The sequence below is a fragment of the Contarinia nasturtii genome, unplaced genomic scaffold, assembly GCF_009176525.2.
Source record: "Contarinia nasturtii isolate CC-2019 unplaced genomic scaffold, AAFC_CNas_1.1 Cnas_scaffold_350, whole genome shotgun sequence".
NCBI lineage: Eukaryota > Metazoa > Arthropoda > Insecta > Diptera > Cecidomyiidae > Contarinia > Contarinia nasturtii.
Genome location: NW_022197705.1, coordinates 3,959,353 through 3,972,864, shown reverse-complemented (window position 1 = coordinate 3,972,864; position 13,512 = coordinate 3,959,353). Strand labels below are relative to the sequence as shown.

Below are 13,512 nucleotides of genomic sequence, written 5' to 3'. Positions count from 1 at the left end.
CTATTATTTTGTTCCGTGTTTTGCATAAATAACCGTCTCGGCATCAAATGGCCCATATAGACAACATCATCGTGGAAAAATTAATTTGAAATCAAGTAGGGAATTTTATAAAAGCAAACCAGCCAATTTTTTATACACAAACGAACGCCTCACCTTTTGACATAGGCCACCAATGGATTGTTGTGCACACAAACATTCCTTCTCGCAACAACAACAAAAAAAAGTTTCGATTTATTCAATGAGTTTTATTCGAAATTGTTTTTATTTTGCAGAGTTAAAGTTTTTTTTTGGTCATACATCGTAAACTTAATATAAAATTGGTATAGGAGTGTATGTATATAGTTAAAACAGCCTCAAACAGTCACGTGTAACAAAAACGACGACGACTTATAAGATGAGAAAAAAATCAAGGAAGTAAACAAATCATAAAGGAAAAATCTCGACAAAATAAAAATCTCACACTAAGAAAAAAATAAAAGAAAAACATAAAAGTTCAAGGGTTTCGCAAGTGAAAGCGTAAAATAGTACGAAAACGACGAAGAAGTATTCATAATGTGGCATACGACACATGAACTGAGTGCCACACAAGTGCATCACCCGGCGTTGAATGCGTATCAGCATTATTCAACAGCACAAATACCTCATCATCATGCAAGTCATCACAATGGTAACACGAACAAATGGAATATTGCCGGTCAACGGAGCTCTTATTCGTTACCACATCCTGGTCACACCCAAAGCAATATGCGTTGGGGTAAATACGATGAAAAAGCCCATCTGAAGGCAACACAAACACAACCCGCTCGTAATCTATCGAATTCGACGAGAAATCTATCAGCCATACCGGCAAATGCATCATTCATGCATGATCAACGGCAAATCTTTGGACCGGGCATTGGTATACCGAGACAACGACCGGCATCCATGTACGATTCACCGAATAGCATGCCAACTATAAATTATCACAATCATCATTTGAACGGTTTCATTCCGTTGCCATCGAAAAAAGATGTTGCAAAGCAACAGCAACACATTTCGAATAAAAATATCGGCATTGGCCTACGACAAAGTCCTGGAGAATTGGTAAGAATTGCGTCTAACAATTTATTCTAATGCGTTATATATCTCGATTTTGTGTATAATTTTATCTATTCAATTTCCGGAATTCCGTTGATATTATTGCACAAGGAAATGAGCCTCCAAGATAAAATCGTGTGCAGAGTTCGTGATTTATTTTCAAATAAGTGAGTTTGTATGAGAGAGAATGATAGATGAAATGAGATTCGTTGCCGCGCGTATGACGCAAGCTGCTCAAAAATCATATATGATAAATGGGCGAACGTACATTTTCTTCAAATGATTACTGCTCAACATTCCTTACGCTCATTCAACACCAAGTATAACAAGCTGAACTTATGTAATACTTTTACTTATGTTTTTTACGAAGCTAAATTCGCCACATCGTTTGTTAATGATGTGATGAGGCAACATTAAATGTTAGCTGTAATTTGATCAAATGACATGACACGAAACACCATTCAAATCTATCAAAGTTGAACTTTATTGCAAAAGCATTCACTTTGTGTGCTACTATTTATCCTTTGATCATTTGCAATGCCGGAATTTATTCAGCAATATCTACGCTTATAACAGTTTTTCGCATCTTTTTTTTATTTTGTGTCAAGATATAGCTTATTAAAAAGATATGACTCATTAAAAGATATCTATTAAAATAAGATGTTTTTTTTTTTTACTAAAATTCACTTTCTAACAATATCATTTTTAATGGAAAAATTCTTTCGACATTTTATATTAAGCGAAAAAATTCAGTCACATCCACACGCTTTCGATATTATCTACAATTCTTCAATTTTTTTAAATGTATTGTCATCAATTATAACGTATTTGTATTTTCGAAAATCGATATCCTTTAAACGTGTTTCATAGACATCTAAAACAATGGCACGCAGCACAGTTGTTGCTTTTACTTTTTCGGGGCCGGCGATCTCTGACAATTGATTGCGGAATTCACTCATTGAACTTTGATGTAAATATAAATAATGAGTTTTATTTTTATTGAAACCCCTATTCCAATGGGTAAATGTTTGAACTTGCATATCTAAAAACATTTCCGATTTCGATGGCAACTGCTTGGCGCCTGAGATGAATTTCAGAACAAATTGTACCTGGTATATAAATCAAGATTTAAGGATTTGATTTTCATGTTTTATGATATATATTTACTTGTAAATCAAGGGTAAAAGTACCGACAACACCAATAAATGCCATATTTGGATACTGAATATTGAGTATATGTTTGTATAATGGCTGGACGAAATTATCATCGATAGTAATGCCGCATTCAGTGCTCAAAAATGGATATGCATAATCATAACCTAAAAAATGTGTACGAAATATATTCAACTATATTCTATTTTCCAATTTAATTTCAATGAACCTGTTGCAAATATAACCACAGAGAATGTTTGATGAGATCCATCTGAAAATTTGGCACCCGTTTGAGTTAGACGTTCTACATCTCTTTGGACTGCAAAATTCTCGGACAATAAATTCTGAAGCATTTTTTGCCATTGGGCACTCTGTGTTCCACGGCAAATAACTGTGATTCGAGATGCAGTTTTCCGTAAAAGTTGTATTATATCAAGTGCACTATCACCACTCCCAATGATAAGAACATTTTCGTCTGTGTGATTTTTTTTTGGAAAAATTTATAGGAAATTCAATACTGTTCACTTTTTGTGAAATTCACAGCACTTACCATGAAATTTTTCAGGTGTCCGAAAATCTCGGCTGTGCATAATTCTTCCTTTGAATTCACATGCACCTGGAATCTCTGGGATATGTGATTTTGCATAATGTCCATTGCATACAAAAACCGCGTCATAGACTATCGTTTCGAATTTATCATTGATGCAGTCCTTGACAATCACTTCCCATTTGTTGTTTTCAATTGGAAGAACTCGAATTACCGAATGATTAAATTTTATTAGTTTCATAAAATCAAAACGTTCTGCATAAGATTGGTAGTATTTTTGAACTTCAACATGTGATGGAAATGATCGTGTACCCTCCGGAAATGGATGATCGATGTATGTCATCACCTGATGCGGCAAATTTGTTCTAAAAATATGGAGACTTTAAGTTTCTATATTTCTGATATACTATATATGATTGATACCTTAGATCCCGATACATCGGAGAATGAATATTGATGCCATATTGATTTTTTCCCACTTCCTCTGTATAATTCCATACGCCACCTAGTTGTCCAGCTTGCTCGTAAATCGTAACTTTATATCCATGAGCAAGTGAATATTTTGCACTGCATAGTCCTGATGGTCCAGCACCAATTACGACAATATTCAACATTTCACAATTTTCACTTTTTTCACCTATAATATTAAAATTTTGATGAGGTTGAAATGTGTTATATCACTGAAATTTCGTTAAATAACGTGGAAAGAACACAAATAGTTGACAATTTTTCTATGCTGGTATGAATTAATCTAATTAATTATCTTATCTTATTTAAACGTTATCTTTGGTGAATAGAAAGCAGAAAAGTGATAACCATAACATAAAATAAAAAAAAACAATACCAAAATATTCAATTTTTTCGTTTTGATAAAAGATAGAGGGAAGAAGAGTTTTTATTGTATTGACTTTGTGATTGGAAATTGAAAGATTTTGTTTGAAACATTCATTGACATACTTCGAATCTGCAGCCATATGTGCCAAACAAATGTTCTGTTGAATTCAATGATATCGGTTTCATTTATATTCAATGGACCGAAGACCATCATTTATACGTCGCTGAAACTCAACCAATGCATGCTATCAACACAAAACAACATTATTTGCAATTTAGTATAGTGACCAGTAACGTAAGCCGCATCCAATCGAAAAACGATCGATACCAAATGAAAACCCAAACTCAAACAATAGCGCAAAACTTTAGCATTTGGTCTTTAAGCGAAAGAGAAAAAGAAACTTTGCTAAGTAAACGTATGTGTGACATTTTCATTTGTTCACTTTTCTCCATCTTGGGGATAAAATCGACAGGAACCAAATGAATTGCGGAAAAACTTTTCACTAAAGCCCAATCGCAAGCATCTCTCTATCGTTCGTATATGATAACTTCTGTTTTTGCGTAATAGCCACCAACATCGATCGCTTTTTTTTCAATTTCCGTTTCACTGGTATTTATTTTATGCTTGATATGCGGGTCACATGGTTCAGCAGCTGAATAGAAGAGTGAATGATAAAGAATTTCGATAGTATCATCAACGAGAAAACTGCAATTCGCATTGTTAACGACAATTTCATTTAATAAATATTTTCTCATAAATCTAGCTATTGTACGATTTATTTCCAATAATCGAATTGAATACATCACATCAAACAATAATAAGAATTGATTTCCATTATTATCTCCGTCAGTAATTTTTTATTAATATTTACGCAAGATAAACTTTTGTCTCGTCTCCATTCCAATTTTGAGAGCATTCAACATTTTTAGTATTAAATAAAAATGCTATTGTCCCTTAAGCGACCAATATGCGAAAGAGAAAAAAAAAACTTTTTTTTCCGCATCAAATTGATTCTGTCGAACAACTCGATTTTTCTCATTAACTCGATTCGAACCGCAAAATCGTTGTTTAGCTGAGTGCAAAAGAAAAGAGTCTCTCGTTCGGCATTACAAACACTAATCTTTGGCTATGCACATTGAATGTTGATGGGAACTAAAATCAAATCCATTTTCATGACGAAATCAATGTGGCCCAAAAAAAATATCGTGAATTTTATCCGATGTGTGTTACTAAGCCGCAACAATGTGCTGTTTTTCAAATTTTGTCCATCGGCACAAGCATATGCAATCATTCGTGATATTCGATCTGGTTTTCTTTATCTTTTTATTCGTTCATCGCCATCGTTGTTGTTGTGGTGGCTATTGTTCGAATTGTTTCGAGGAGGGAGAAGAAAAAAACAGTGTGGCACATATTGTGAGAGCGCTAGAGAGACGACCACAAAAACGTGCATAACAGACGAATTATCATAATGGCCACTGTATGGTTATTCATGCCCCGTGAGCTAGTTATTGTTGACTCTATTGTTTGTGCTTCAAATTTCATTGTCATCGAGATTTCGATTTTTTTCTTCTCCATCTCGTTTCGTTGTTCAAGCATCCGGAATTGGTCGAAAGTCGATCAATTTTCAAACCGCATACATAATTGTGAAATGGATTTTAAAAAGCCAACGGCTTAAATGTGAGACATTTTGACTTTGGTGTGTATATGTAGTAATTTCTAATGGCATTTATAGATTTCACGAATTTCGACGTACTGCTCCATTTACCGAGCATGATTTACGTGTGAAATGACTCAAGTAACATTCAACGACAAAACACGGGTAACCATTTACATCGATTTTTTGTGCGAATAATTGTGGTCACCGTTTTGTCTGGCTGCTGTGTGAAATGTCTCTTTTTTTCTATGCTTTCTTCTGCCATTAAAATCACTTTGCGAATCGTTCATTGTCACATTCGGTCACATTATACCAATATGCTCGATTTTACGTCAGAAACAATAAAACTGTATCATTGAAAACCGTCTCAAAATGTTCTCGTTCAATTTCAATCAAACACTAATTTTTCAATTTATAAAAATATCTGGTTGGTTGAACCAGTTTCGTGTACGCTCGATTTACGAAAAATTGATGTGTTCGTCATGTTCATTAAAACAAAATCAATCAAATTCAGCAAAGTTTTTTTTATCTGGCCATAAAGCTTAACCGTAAAATCAAAATTACCACAATTTTGATTGCAATGTCGATTTTCACTAATGATCTCTATTGATTGTTATGTTTTTTTACGATTGTTTTCCGACACATTATTATTCACTAATTGGATCGCGTAGCTGACAATTTATTGATGTACTTTTGCAAATGGTGATATGGTATAGAGAAGCCAAACAAGGAAAACATGTTTGATCTGAAGGTAATGCGACTGTAATACGAATTATATGGATTGAAACGAAAGTCTTAATTATATCGATGGATAGTTGTGGTTGTTGTTGTTTTTATATTGATTGGAGATTTTCGATTGTTTTGTGTCATGTCATATCGCATTACAATCTGACCTTAAACTTGTGCACACCGTACGTCAAACGGGTGTGTATGCGAAGAAAAAGAATGAGACGTGATTTTCAATTTAATTCCGTTGTTATCATTTTGTATTACTATTCAATTGGCGTTCAGTGTTGTCACAATAACTTCTTTTTTAGCTCAAGCGTATGGTGTGTTATTTAAACATTACCGCAAAATAGATTATTGAGCAATTGAGAATCTGTAATAATAGCAAACAATATCAAATGTTATGTTTTGTTGACGGAAGATTATAGTTACTCGAAACGAACGAAGAGAAACAAAACACGCTTGGTGAAGCAAATAATTAAAAAGCGATATCGTATCACTAATATAAGTCTAAACAAACCAGCTTCGACCACGGATTCAATTAGATAGGCGTATATAACAAATATTTAGATTTGAAATAGGCTTCAGCACACCAAAACTTATGCTGGATAGAAGCATATTCTTTGCATCCTCTTCTCGATGAAATTAATTAAAAGTTTTGATCCAGTTGAATATCAACGGCAATGCGACTAACTTCTTAATTAAATTAATTCCAAATGAGAATTATGGTGATTTTGTGTTTGCGTGCAAACTTTTAAAAACTGAAATGTCATCGAAAATAATAATTATAGATAGATTGTATTGTTGAAGTGTGCCATCTGTCGATGCGATGCCGATTGAAAAGGTCAGCTTCATTCCATTGCGAATGCAATCATCGGCTTATGTGTTTGTTTTTATGGAAAATTGAATATTTCATGGTAAAGTCGTAATGAATCTTCTTTGAAATCGAAACGAATTGAATACACACTACATGGCAAAATTGAACGCTCATTCCACCATAAATTGATGAATCGAATTGACTTAAAATGGTGTTTTTTCGCAATAAAGCCTATCGCCGATTACAATGAAATGCGCTTTTTGATCGATAAATTTAAGAAGAAGAAAAAAAGCCAACGAGCAAAAAAAAACTCGTTTCGCAGTAATGCATTTTAAAGTGCTTGATTCATTGAGCTTCTGTTCGGTATGTACGTGAAAAAAGTACATTGATTACGATTTGCACGAGTATTTGTTTCTCTCCCTCTCATTAAATCGACATCGACGATGATACACGATGTGATGTGTGCCAGCAAATGTTGTCACCATCACTCGATTCTTTCGTCGTTGCCGTCGTCGCCGTTTTCGTCTTCGGTGCATTTACTATACACACAGCTCATTTTGTTCACGTGCATCATTATGGTGCTGCTGTGCATTGCAACCTAGATATTTTTGTATTTTAAGGCGATTATATTTGTGCTGTTTGCAATGTAGTGGCTTTTTATGTTTGGCAAAAAAAATGTCGTCATTCTTCTTATTTCAGTGCACGGTCTTTTTTTCTTATTCTCAACGGCCGCTCTCATCGTATTTCTCGTTGTGGCTTGGCTTGTGTGTCAGTTTGTTCACTGTTAACAGCAAACCAATTGGAATGATTTGTGTATTATGCAATATCGAAACAATTTATGTCTTCGTTTCGTTAAGAAAACACACTTGATTATACGTACAAAGTGAATGAACGAAATAAAACACGAACGATTTGTAACGTTATTTATACTCTTTTTTATCGATTTACTCGATTTTTTTTTCACGGAAATCACAGCGAATGGCAATTGCATTTGAATGTAGAACACCTGTATATGTACCTTTTCATTCCAACTTCGTAATGCGACGAAAGTTTACACTGCTATCGTTCATTCTTAAGTGGATTATTGTATTTTTATCTTCAATCCAATAATGCACTCGTGCAATTATTTTGAATGTGTTCAGTGTTAGTTCTCTGAAAATAAATTATGATTTTTTTTTCTTTAACGAAAAATTAAAGTTCATGATGAAATCATATTTTTTGTACATGTTGTTATAATAGCTAAGATTTTTGTTTTTCAACCGCAAAGGTTATATGTTTTAATAGATTTGTGCTTCATTCCAATTAAATGTCAATCAAGTTCTAAAGCGAGTTTTCGTGACTGTGTATTTGATGTAGATTCTATATTATAATATCGTGGCCAGTATGAAGTGTCACATTTGTATTCACTCTCTATTATTCATATTTCATTTTCGCATGTATTTGAAAACCATTCCTTTTGTTACGCTCGAAATACACATTACTTTTAAATTTGCATTTTTCTGTCTAATACATTTTTTTTTAAATGAGCATCATGGATTTCATGACGAATGATATAATCGTTTCATTTAAGCATTCAAATCGTACACTGAACAAAGCTAAAGCATTATATGCTTGTCGTGTAGCTTTAGTTTGATTTCAATTCCTAATAATTGAATGGATGCACTATAGAATGTCAAGAGCTAAAAATATCATATGTTTGTACAGTACAAATTGTACTTTATCATTGAAATTTACCAATATTCTATAGATTAGAACATAATTACCACTAAATATTGTGACATTTTGCGCTAGTACTTTGAGAATGGAACACAAATAAAAAAACTAATAAAAACCAAACAGTCAATCATTGATTTTTTTCGAATTAAATTTTAAATAAAATCAAATTGTTAATGTACGTATTTAAATGAATTGAACTTGTTAAAACAATTGGTCATCTTACTTAGGAATAATATATGTAGAAACGAAAGCATTTGTCAAAACTTTTTTCCGCCTATTTTAAATGCATTCAGCGTTAGAAGTTGTGTATTGATAGCTTTATGACTCATTAAAATTAAAGGTCAATCAAATTCTAAAGCGAGTTTTCGTGATGTGTTATAGAAAATATCGTGGCCAGTATGAAGTGTCACATTTATATTTCACCACTCTCTATTTTTCATATTTGGTATGCATTTGAAAGCCATTCCTTTTGTTTTGTTCGAAATAATGCACATTTTTCCATTCATTTTATTTTACCAAAATGCACATTACAGATTTCAAGTCGGATTTCAGTCGTTTTATTAAAGCATTCAAAATTGTACACTCAAAAAACTGAAGCATTATATGTTTCTCGTCTGTGACAGTCATTGATATAGAACGTTTAATCGCGTGACAATTCAAATTGTTCACATTGCCATTTTGTTGATGCAAATAAAAAAATGGTTTTAATGGAAAAATATGATTTTATTTTCAGAATAAAGAAGCAAGTAAATGTAAAATTAAATCTGATGTTGCAAAGAATTGGGTCATTCTTTCACACTTCCAAAAAAATAGTTATAATTGAAGCTTAAATATTTCGGTGTTAAATTTTTGATGAAAAATATCAAAATCATATCAAATATTGAAAATATGTTTGCAGAATGGAAGAAATTATCAGATACACTGTATATGCTCAGACATGTATTTGCGTACTTAAAACCTGTTGCAAATAATTACATTCATTTCATTTCGGTGAAGAATGCAAAATCGTGAATTCAGACCGGATTTAAGACACAAAAAAGCAATTTACACTCATAATTCGAATGTATTTTATATCTCTAGCTGCTGACAGTTTTCAAATGATTGAAAATTAGAACGCTTAATACCGTGACAAATGGGACGAACCAAATTGCCGGAATGAAAAGTGTTGTTGTTCATTTTGCATGCCATTTTTTGCAGATGAATGCATTCGATTTAAAATCATTTTTCAGACAAATTAAAACTGAAATAAATTGGAAAAACTTTCGCAGGAAATGGGTTGGAGAGTGACTTTTTGTTACAAAAAATAACAAATAACGCTAATGTTGGGAAAAAATAAATTTCATGTAATCAGAGTAGAAAAATCCATCACAATAATTGAAGTAAATTCTTTCTCTCGTATATTCGTCTGACAGTGTGCGCGCAAAAGAATAGAACATGTTAGAATGAAATAAAAAAAATCAAATTATCGAAACAATAACAATAAAAAATAATCTATCTTTAGAGAGACAAGAACAAAAAAAGCGAGGCTATAGAGTGGAGTTTACGTAACGAAGACGGTTATTAATGTATTGAAAATGAAAGACGACAGTTAGAAATCTCGTCCCGTGAACATATTTAAGAGGAATAAAATTGTTTGTTGGATTTTTTTCCTTTTTCTTGTAGCGCAGAGTTCTCGTTTCGATGAGCCGGTGAACGGAACTAAACTTCCATTGAACACGATGGCAAGCAAGTACCTTGTGTGTGTGTGTGCGTATTATGTTCATATATGAATGCAATTGATATGTGCATGACTAACATGCTTACATTTCAAAGATTCGAACAACAAAAACTTATGGAAAGAATAACAATAATAAGTCACATTATGGATGAATAACAACGAAAAAAAAACGCACACAATATCGCGCACAAATGGTACATTTCCGTTCGCTCAATTATATTTCTTGTTTCGTCTTGTTTTGTCTGTACGTTTTCATGTTCGTCGTCTATTGTGTGCGCGATGATTCAGTGGCTTTCATGTTTCGATCTATTCGTGATTCGTATTGCATTTTTATGGATGGTTTATTGCATTTGTTATGGCAAAACAGAGCTACTATCTTCTGTCTAGATGTTGCTAAGTACATTCACGTCAACGTTATATGCCGACGTGATCCCCAAGACGGCTATCTCTACAAGGTGCGCTTTATGTGTATTGAAAATTGAGTTCTAATCCATCAAGACGGTAACAAATTCAATTGTTTGTTATTCCGTTCGCAACGTTTCAAAGAGCCCGGCAACAAACCGAAAACGATTAGAAACGACATCTACCCAAACTGTGTTTTGGGCGCAACAAATATCTTTTTTTTCGTTCGACTTGAGTTTATTCAATTTGACAGCGAATGATTTGCTATTCCAAACACTTCCCTTTCATTTTACAAAAATTTATCGATAATTTTATTTTGATAGCGTTGAGCATTTATACTAATTTAATTCTTGTTTTTCTTTTTCCAGGTAAGCAAAAGAGAATTTCGTAATCAACAAAAAAAGAGTCAACTTCCCTTCTACCGAACAATTTGAATGAAGTTTGTAAGGAAATTCAATTTTACACAATCGATAAATATCATCTACACTACAAACTCCCAACCAAGTGGTTTTTGTTTTGTTAATTATAAAATGAAAATCGTTGGGATTAATTAAAATTTTCTTGTTTACCATTTTCTTTCAATTAATGTTCACCGCCCACAAAATTTATCGATGAAAATGTATGCGCATCTTGTGCACGTGTCGACTTCAAAAATGAAATCAAAATGTTGTTTCCTTAAAAAAGCGTTGAATATAAATACACACACACACACATTCGGTGCATATTGAGAGAAAGCAAAAACCACAACAACGACCACACCTATTTGAAAATTACCAATTCGTACTCCGCGCGCGATATCACACATACAGACTTTCTTAAGTAATCTTCGGTGCAATACACGCCATACATGCAATTTATTTTGCACATGCCGTGCTGTGTAATTTTTTTTAATTCCTTCAAATAGAGCATGCAAGTTGTACGCAATCATTGGAATCAAATACGGAACATAAGATCCGCACCATACACATATATTCAATTCTTTGCCTTGCAATTAAAGTTATCTAGCTAAAATCGTATCGACGCGCATTTTTCGTCTAACCACCTAGCCCAGACAAATTGATTTTTCACACTATCATCATTTTTTTGAACGCAAAATACAATAATCCACACTCTCATTACACTTAATGGTGGACTGCATTTTATTTGCACAAATGAAATAACATTTTGAATCAAGATAACTTATCCAGTTTATGCGATGATGGTAAAAATTACTTCCATTCCTCGCCACAATCAAAAAAAGTAAACAGCTAGGAAATCGGTTTTTATTTTCTTAAATATCCGATCCCAAATTGAATTTGTTCATCCAAACAAGCAATAAAACCGTACATACAATATTGTTCGACATTATGTTCAAATTAATTACGTGAAAAAACACGAAACAATTTTTTTTCTCACAAAAATCAATAAAAATAGTACAACACCCGACGGGATATAAAAACTAGTATAAAACAGGGAATTGAAAAAAATAAAAAAAAGAAGAGCTCCACCGAGGGATTTGAACCCACCACCCTCGGATTGAAAGTCCAATGCTCTACCAATTGTGCTAGCTGGGCGTACAATGCACATGTAGAGAGTGTCTTGAGTGATACTATTTCATATCTAACACATCTATGTATACTACGATGCTACGGTCAAATGACGTGCTGATGTGATTGTATTTCACTACAAGTGACAACGTGTTTTTTTCGGTCCACGTTTTTTCGTTTATTTTTTTTTTTTTTTTGTAAATGCAACACAACACTCAAATGAGAATCGGGAGTGATGGTGTGCAATTTGGTTGATGAAACTTTGCATAAATATGATTTTCTCTCCAGTTTTCTCCCTTTTTCGCAAAGATGTAATTTCGTCATGTGATAATGAGATTCAAATGGTTTCGTGAGTATTTTACTGATGCATATCCTTCATTTAAATTTCATGCGAAAATTGCTGGCAGACATAAATTATTTGCATTCCATTTTATAGCATGCTTCGAAAATGCCGATAGTTCTCTCAGCGTTTTTTTTTTTTTTCAGTATGAAAATTCACCGTATATAAATTTTCGTATCAAGCGCACAGTTCTATTTATAGCCATCGATTTTGAGACGTACAACTGAATATGAAAAAAAGATTGAAATGAAATCATTTTTAGCATCAACTGAATTTTTCAATTCCAATATCGAAAGTAGTATTGAATCTATTTATTTTTCGGATCCGTTCGGATCATATGTTTTCAGCATTAGAATAGACTTCTTTGAAGTATTTTATTTTTGTTTGTTCAGTTGTGTATAGCAGCGTTTGTGAATTCTTCGGTTTCTGGCAACACAGCACAAACAAAACATCACAACTAGTTCTAATTTGTAGTTTGTTCGTTAACAAGCATCTGCCCGGCTAGCTCAGTCGGTAGAGCATGTGGCTCTTAACCACAGGGTCGTGGGTTCGAGCCCCACGTTGGGCGCTTTCTTTTTTTTATTTTCGCTTTTCGCCTTTCTCTTTCAAGGTTTCATCGTTTTTCATATTCGCATCGAAAAAATTGGATTTGACGCAAAAAAAAATATTTTACTGAAATTGCACGACTAAAATGATTGTTTTTTCTTTAATTCGGACTATATATTTGCAGAATTCTAGCTAGAGCATACCGGCAATGGGTGTTTGCATGCTTTGAATAGAGAATTTTGAGTTTTAAATACATAAAGAGCAGAGAGGTAAAGAAAAGTTTTTCTTCGAGTGATAGAAATTTACTTTGAAATAAACCACGTGCAAATCTATATTTTTATCATGATAAAGACCTCATTTAATTGATTACATAATGGAAATTATGATTCAAAAAACGATGGAAGACCATGAGTAAAGATATGTAACAATAACTTTACAATATGTTGATTTTTGAACA

General features: G+C 33.1%; 2 protein-coding genes and 1 non-coding gene across 9 annotated transcripts in view; 2 read left to right on the top strand and 1 right to left on the bottom strand.

Annotated features, from left to right (window-relative positions):
• The window catches only part of LOC116338220 (serine/threonine-protein kinase 24), a 123,471-nt gene that overhangs the window by 90,709 nt on the left and 19,250 nt on the right, over positions 1–13,512 (top strand). For 2 of the 7 annotated variants that reach the window (XM_031763346.1, XM_031763348.1), the window contains exon 1: positions 280–1,083. The exons of 4 other annotated variants lie outside the window; for them this stretch is intronic. In XM_031763346.1, the coding sequence (XP_031619206.1) occupies positions 553–1,083 (531 nt within the window). In that variant the 5' untranslated portion in view covers positions 280–552. Of the gene's footprint in view, positions 1–279; positions 1,084–13,512 lie in introns of those variants that run through there. One more of the 7 variants, XM_031763347.1, reaches the window with a different exon arrangement.
• LOC116338222 (dimethylaniline monooxygenase [N-oxide-forming] 2-like) lies at positions 445–3,489 on the bottom strand. The gene is made up of 5 exons (XM_031763354.1): positions 3,200–3,489; positions 2,780–3,141; positions 2,459–2,704; positions 2,245–2,396; positions 445–2,186 (listed from the first exon to the last, which is right to left on the bottom strand). Exons 1-5 carry the CDS (start codon positions 3,388–3,390, stop codon positions 1,857–1,859), a joined length of 1,281 nt encoding a protein of 426 aa, XP_031619214.1. The 5' UTR covers positions 3,391–3,489; the 3' UTR covers positions 445–1,856.
• Trnak-cuu lies at positions 13,005–13,077 on the top strand. Its single transcript has one exon. It is a non-coding gene; the product is annotated as a tRNA-Lys (tRNA).

Bases quoted from the DNA above. Each gene is read 5' to 3' on its own strand.
- LOC116338222 (XM_031763354.1), bottom strand. From the start codon at position 3,390: ATGTTGAATATTGTCGTAATTGGTGCTGGACCATCAGGACTATGCAGT. The intron at 3,142-3,199 runs GTATCAATCATA...CCATATTTTTAG, and splicing joins CCGATGTATCGGGATCTAAG to AACAAATTTGCCGCATCAGG. The intron at 2,397-2,458 runs GTTCATTGAAAT...CACATTTTTTAG, and splicing joins TGTGGTTATATTTGCAACAG to GTTATGATTATGCATATCCA.